Raw genomic sequence first — 5,960 nt, forward strand, 5'->3', positions numbered from 1 at the left:
ACGGTCTCAAAAATGTCACTTTCTTCTTGATTGGTCCGCTTCCAGACACAACCCCACTCCAGCAGAATCCAATAAAAATATAGAGTTGGAAATGAGTTAAATGGAAATAGGTCTACTTTAACACACTCAGCAGCTGTTTGCCATATTAAATGAACAAATATATGCCATTTGCGCTGTAACTTGCTGTCCATCCCCTGAAGTCGTCTCACTTAACAAGTGCACTATTTGCTATGTGTACAAGACAACTTGTGCCACCTGTCAAGTTAGCCTGGTGAGACTACAATGAAGAAAAGGACCAATAAGAACGATCTCTGATCCATCTCTGTGTACATCTGTTTACAGCGCCTGTTTCTAAAAGCAGTTAGTATTATCAAAGATTAAAAACAGAAAAAACAAACAAACAAACCACCCCACACTTCAAATATTTTTCTGAATAGAACTATATTGTTTGTAACAGCTTACAAACGACATTTGAAAATCAAATCATACAATATCTGCTGCTTCTCATACGGAGAGACATCCCCAATCACTGGGATTCACTGCATGGAGTGAATGAATCTACTGAAATATGACAAAGTGTGACAGCAAACGTAGCCCTCCCCTCCCCCACCTCTGTAATAAACACAATACATTTCCCAACGAGCTGTTATCACTTCTCCCGTAAGAATTAGAGCAAAACAAAAACAAGATGATTTCTCGCGTAATAACTGTGATTGAATATGAAGATATAGACGAAACGGTGCAGGGCTGCTCATGTGACACCAGGAGACCGCAACATGCTGTCTGTGAACTGATTGGCTGAGAGTATCCACTAGGACAAATGCACAGGCTAGCGCATCCGCATGTGCAGGCTATGCTTGGGTCCATCCACTCGCTCCAACTTCTCAAAGTGTTTCCTAGCATTACGGATATTGATGAGAGTGGCTGCAGATGCTGGAAAAAAGGAGATGTGAATTCTTATTATTGTCTGTGTAGGTTCTCAGTCATCTAGGTCAAGGTAATCTAAGGAGCCTGGAAAGAAAACTGACTGACCTCTCATCTAAGAAGCTTATTCAGTTCTAAAACCAAATGGTTGAGAGTCCCAGGTATTTAAACCCTAGTGAAGATTATTCTTTAAGAGGGTCGTTGACCCACTATTGATCATGTCCCTCATCACATGAGCCATGGTGTGAAAAAAGGTGTGAGTCATTAGCAACAGAGGTTTGGGGTGAAACCATTAGTCCCTTTTCCATTACTACCTACTTTGATCGATCCGTCACTGATGGCCACAATTTTCAGGGCTTTCCATTACCTCATAGTATCAGGTACTAAAAATAGTACCCGCTCAGCAGGTTTCCAAGTGATCCGAGCAGGTGCTAAAATGTGACGTCATCAGACTGCATGCCACCGATTAGCTGGTCAGTGGCGTCACTCGATGAGTCACACGATGAGTGAGAGTGTCTCATTCACAAAAATCAAAACCACTATTTTTGAAACCCGGCAACAAGTGAACGGCTACAAAAAAAAAAAGTCTGACAAAAGGCCACAGACTGAGCAGCAGGTATATCATCGCCTCTACATCCACCTTTGTTGTAGCATTCTTCTCGGATATAATTACGTCATGGGACGCTCTGATGCATTGCTATGACAACGACCGTGCACATTAGGTGGTACTCGATTGTAATGGAAAACCAGTCAATCCGAGTCGAGTCAAGGCGAGTTGATCGGAGCAGGTACTAATGGAAAAGCGGCTATTGTGAGACCTTGCCTCACCCCATCATGTGAGATCATCTGTTGCAAGATCTGAAATGCCTGGGAAGGGATCTCAAAACTTCCTCATGTCATGAGGTACGTGATCAATAGTGGGTCAACGACCCTCTTAAGGGACACTCCCACTAGGGATTTGTTTTTAGAACTGAAGAAGCTTTTTGGATGAGAAGTGAAATGTCTTCAAGAACCTTCCAGTCGCTTTTCTTTCTAAGCTCCTTAGATGATGATGATGATGATTATTATTATTATTATTATCCTGATTTTTTTCTCATAACTGTGAATCTGCTGCAGAGAAATGTTATCTTCACTACTTACGAATAGAAGGGTCCGACATGATGACCATGACGTAAGTGTTGGAGGTGAAGACGTCAATGAAGGCTGCAAAATTTGAGTTCCTTACTTCCATGCTTTGGAAGGAAGCTGCAAGTTTACTGGAATGATAAAATAAATAAAATTAAAATCAACACATTCCAGCTGATGGCATCTGGAGAGGAGGCGGAGCATCTGCAATATACTTACCTACAGCTGAGCTTGAACTGTTTGATAATGTTACTGATCTTCTCAAACCTGTGAGCGTCACGCTGCTCTTTGCACTGATAGTGGGAGATCACCTGCATTTACAAAACAACACGGGGAAACAACAAGATAAATGACTCTCATTTCTAAATTTGTATTTCCTGCCCAGACGCTGCAGAGGAAGCGGACACTCTCACCAGGAAGGTCGCTCTCTCAAACAAAAGAACTTCATCTGCCTCTATGATCTGTGCAAAATTTCTCAGGTTTGTTTCCAGCTGCTGGACGTTTGGGATGAGCTGGTACACTATGCTGGACCAGGCCTGCAAAGAGAAAAAACCCAACAACGTTCAGCTAAATTTACAAAAAAAAAAAGAAAGAAAAAAAGCCTCAGCTTTATTAGCTGTGACAATAAATAAATAAATAAATAAATAAATAAATAAATAAATAAATAAATAAATAAATAAATAAATAAATAATATATGGACAGTCAGGTTCAAGACCTTATATAGGGTTTCATCCCAGATTGATGTCCTGAAGCATGTGCAAGCTAAAGGCCTGGACAGTCTTCTCAGATCTTCTTCACGTTCTTTAAAGATCTGTAAAGACAGAAAGGTCACACCAAAAGAGAAGTGGGACCAGCTCAAGATCAAAATAGACACAAATAAGTAAAATACAAAGAAAAAGTATGAAAGGAGGTTATTATAGATGTGATTAACATAACAGGCAGTAAAATTAAGAGCTGAACAATATGACCATTTACAAATATTATTGGTACCCTTAAGATCCCTACGTTTAGGTTGTTCATATTCAGTTCATACTTAAATGGGTCATACTGTAGCTTACACATCAAAGTGATCCCTTTTACTTTTTCAGTGAAATAAAAGTTCAAGTTTCAATCAAGAAAAACCAGTGCAAAAGTCTAAAAAGGACCACTTTAATGAGTAAATATATACAACTCATTTCCTGTGCTGATGCCAGAGTCACTTATGTCTTGGTAAGGTTTTATTTTATTTTATTTTTTTGAAGAACCAGCCAACAACTCAATCAAACCTTCATAGTACATACTGTTATATTAACTTGTTTCCCACTTTAAAGGAGTTCACAGACTCAGCTAAATGTTGGAGTGGGAGACTTTTGTTTTTTAAAGCTTTTTGGTGGAAACGCATGGAACTGGTTCTACACTGGGCACTATGGCTGTGCATGTGGAAAAGACTGAACAGTACAATCTTAGAAAAGATGTAGTATGATCAATATTTTTTTCCTGTTTCTGTTCTGGATGGGCAGTGTCATGTCTGAGTGAACCGGATCAGACTATTAATCAGCACTTGACTCGCAGATTAAATATCATTGTATAACACTGCAAATTCAAGACAGAGCAAAATAGTAACACGTGAGCGGGACAGTAGTACTAATGATGTATGAAATGTTACTTGAATCTCACCAAATCTCTCTGGTCTTCCTGCACAAGGTCCATTTTGTGCACAAGACAGAACACTTTGGCATCAGGGGAGTTCTGCAGGATGGCTTCCAGACATGACTGGTAGTAGTGCATGTCTTTCTCTAGCTCACGGCTCTCAACGTCAAATACGTAAATAAGAACTTCTACATTTCTGAAAATGTTGTCCCTCTGGCTGGTGAAGTAGTTCTCCATGAATGTGTCCTGTCTGTTGGTTTAAAAAGCACAGACAAGTGATTAAAAATAAGGAATAACTTTGGCTTCTCAAAACTGGTCCAGAAATGGCAAATAATTAGCAAATGTGTGTCTTACCCTCCACAGTCCCACAGGTTTAGAACCAGATTGCCAAGAAACCGTACATGGGAGTGTTCCACGTCAACTATGGTCAACAAATAAAAGCAGAAGAGTTAAATAAATGTAGATAATGAAACGCTCAGCATTAAAAATACATTTTCATATAAGGCGGTGCGGTGCTCTTACTTGTAGCTCCAAGGCGGCGTGTGTCTCGAGCTATGTAATTGGCAAAGATGATTGATCTCATACTGGTCTTTCCAGACCCACTTTTCCCCATCAGTAGCACCTGAAAAGCACACACACACACACACACACACACACACGTGACTCACTATTATAGTGGGAAGAGTTACTGTGTCTATAGTCAGTTCAAGGAATTAATTAGGTGGATTAATCTCTGATTTTAGAAGTACATGCTTGAAATCAAAGGACACTTCAAAAAGGATAAAATCAGTTCTCTGTAATGATCTAACAGATCTAAGCGATCTGCCCTTGCTTTACCTTTTTCTTCATTGCTGTGCTTGACATCCCCCTCAGCAAACACGAGTGTCGGGTATCTCAGTGAGCTGCGGGTCAGATGACTTCAGGCTGTGTCTGCAGCTGTCCTCCCCTTCCTCTCTTTGGGCTACGGAGAAAATCCCCCCCCCCCCAGAAAAAAAAAACGTGTTCATAACACGTGTGAACGCTTAAAACAGAAACAAATCAAACATATCCCGTCACTTTTGATCTTTAATCATCCTCAATAAGCTTGCTGGGCTTATTTACACTTCTTTCTCTGTTATAAACACTTGAGCTAATGCTAACTTAGCTAGCCCGAAACAGTCCAGATATAAGGCTAGGTTAGCTTAGCTTAAATAAACGGCTGAATAGCTGCACTAAAATTCAACAGCGTATCATCAACCTACCCGAAAGAGTCGACCAGTTACCTAAACCGGTGCAGTTTTAAACAACAGTTTTCCTTTGTTTAAACGAGTACAGTTGATAAACATTACTTGGTGGAAGCAGCAATGAAGTCAGGATCAGCTGCTTCCTGTGTACGCCAAAAGTCACATGATGAGCAATATGGGCTTTGAGTCCCGAGTTCTGTCTCACAGGCAACGTCATAGATTTAAACCTTACAGACGTTTTTAGATTAAAGTCTAAAAGAGAACAACAACCTTCAGTTTAACTCCGAAATAGTTTTAGTTGTAGTCCTTTTTTTTTCTTAGAAGAGTGACTTTATACTTCAATAGGCTAAAGGCAAACCTTATTTATGAGGCATAATTTAAACCTCCCAAGTATCGGAGATTCAACCAGAGTGGCTGCAATACAATTTATAGATGCATTGTTAATTATTAAAGACCTCAACTTTAACACTTAACATCAAAACAGGTCGTGACTTGTGAATTTCTTTAAAATTATAGCTTTATTCAGTACAATAGCACACCACGTCATGCCTTACATCTTATTTTTTATATATTGTTTTTATTTATTTAGTTAGTTAGTTTTATACATATGGATAAGCTTAATTTATTTTATTGTCTTTCAACCTGGTCCAGTTTTTATTGTAATTTGTATGTGTGTGTGTTTGTCTTTCTGTGCTCATAATTTTGTTCCGCAATGCATCTGTGATGTATTAACTGAGTGGCAATAAAGGGATATGAATTAAATAAAGAACCAAATAATGGTTTCATTGTTAACCCATGACTACATGACTCAGAGACCAAAGTAATGGCTGTAGGCGTGACTGGTTCTGGATTTTTGATTTATTTTGAAACCTATTACGGGAAGCATTACAACGCGCTTTTAATTTCGCTGCTTTGGAGCGTTTCTATCATGACATTGGGATCAAAGATTTCTCAGAAAAATTTGTGTCTGATTATTATCATTCACACAATTATTTCCACTCACGCAAAAAGCGCTTCTTTACTTACATGATGCAGTTCCGCCTCTTGGCCACTAGACG

General features: G+C 39.3%; 1 protein-coding gene across 1 annotated transcript; it reads right to left on the reverse strand.

Annotated features, from left to right (window-relative positions):
• Positions 1 to 422: 422 nt before the first annotated feature.
• On the reverse strand, positions 423 to 5,059 carry rraga (Ras-related GTP binding A). The gene is made up of 10 exons (XM_063486226.1): positions 4,921 to 5,059; positions 4,517 to 4,640; positions 4,202 to 4,301; positions 4,034 to 4,100; positions 3,707 to 3,929; positions 2,766 to 2,861; positions 2,463 to 2,585; positions 2,269 to 2,360; positions 2,065 to 2,180; positions 423 to 933 (listed from the first exon to the last, which is right to left on the reverse strand). Exons 2-10 carry the CDS (start codon positions 4,541 to 4,543, stop codon positions 830 to 832), a joined length of 948 nt encoding a protein of 315 aa, XP_063342296.1. The 5' UTR covers positions 4,544 to 4,640; positions 4,921 to 5,059; the 3' UTR covers positions 423 to 829.
• Between the last annotated feature and the right edge of the window lie 901 nt (positions 5,060 to 5,960).

This window comes from Pelmatolapia mariae, linkage group LG10_11 (assembly GCF_036321145.2).
Source record: "Pelmatolapia mariae isolate MD_Pm_ZW linkage group LG10_11, Pm_UMD_F_2, whole genome shotgun sequence".
Lineage (NCBI taxonomy): Eukaryota > Metazoa > Chordata > Actinopteri > Cichliformes > Cichlidae > Pelmatolapia > Pelmatolapia mariae.

Coding starts and splice junctions, on each gene's coding strand:
- rraga (XM_063486226.1), bottom strand. CDS start 4,543: ATGTCAAGCACAGCAATGAAGAAAAAG. Junction 4,101..4,201: donor ACGCCGCCTTGGAGCTACAA/GTAAGAGCACCG, acceptor TGTTGACCATAG/TTGACGTGGAACACTCCCAT. Junction 2,181..2,268: donor CAGTTCAAGCTCAGCTGTAG/GTAAGTATATTG, acceptor TTATCATTCCAG/TAAACTTGCAGCTTCCTTCC.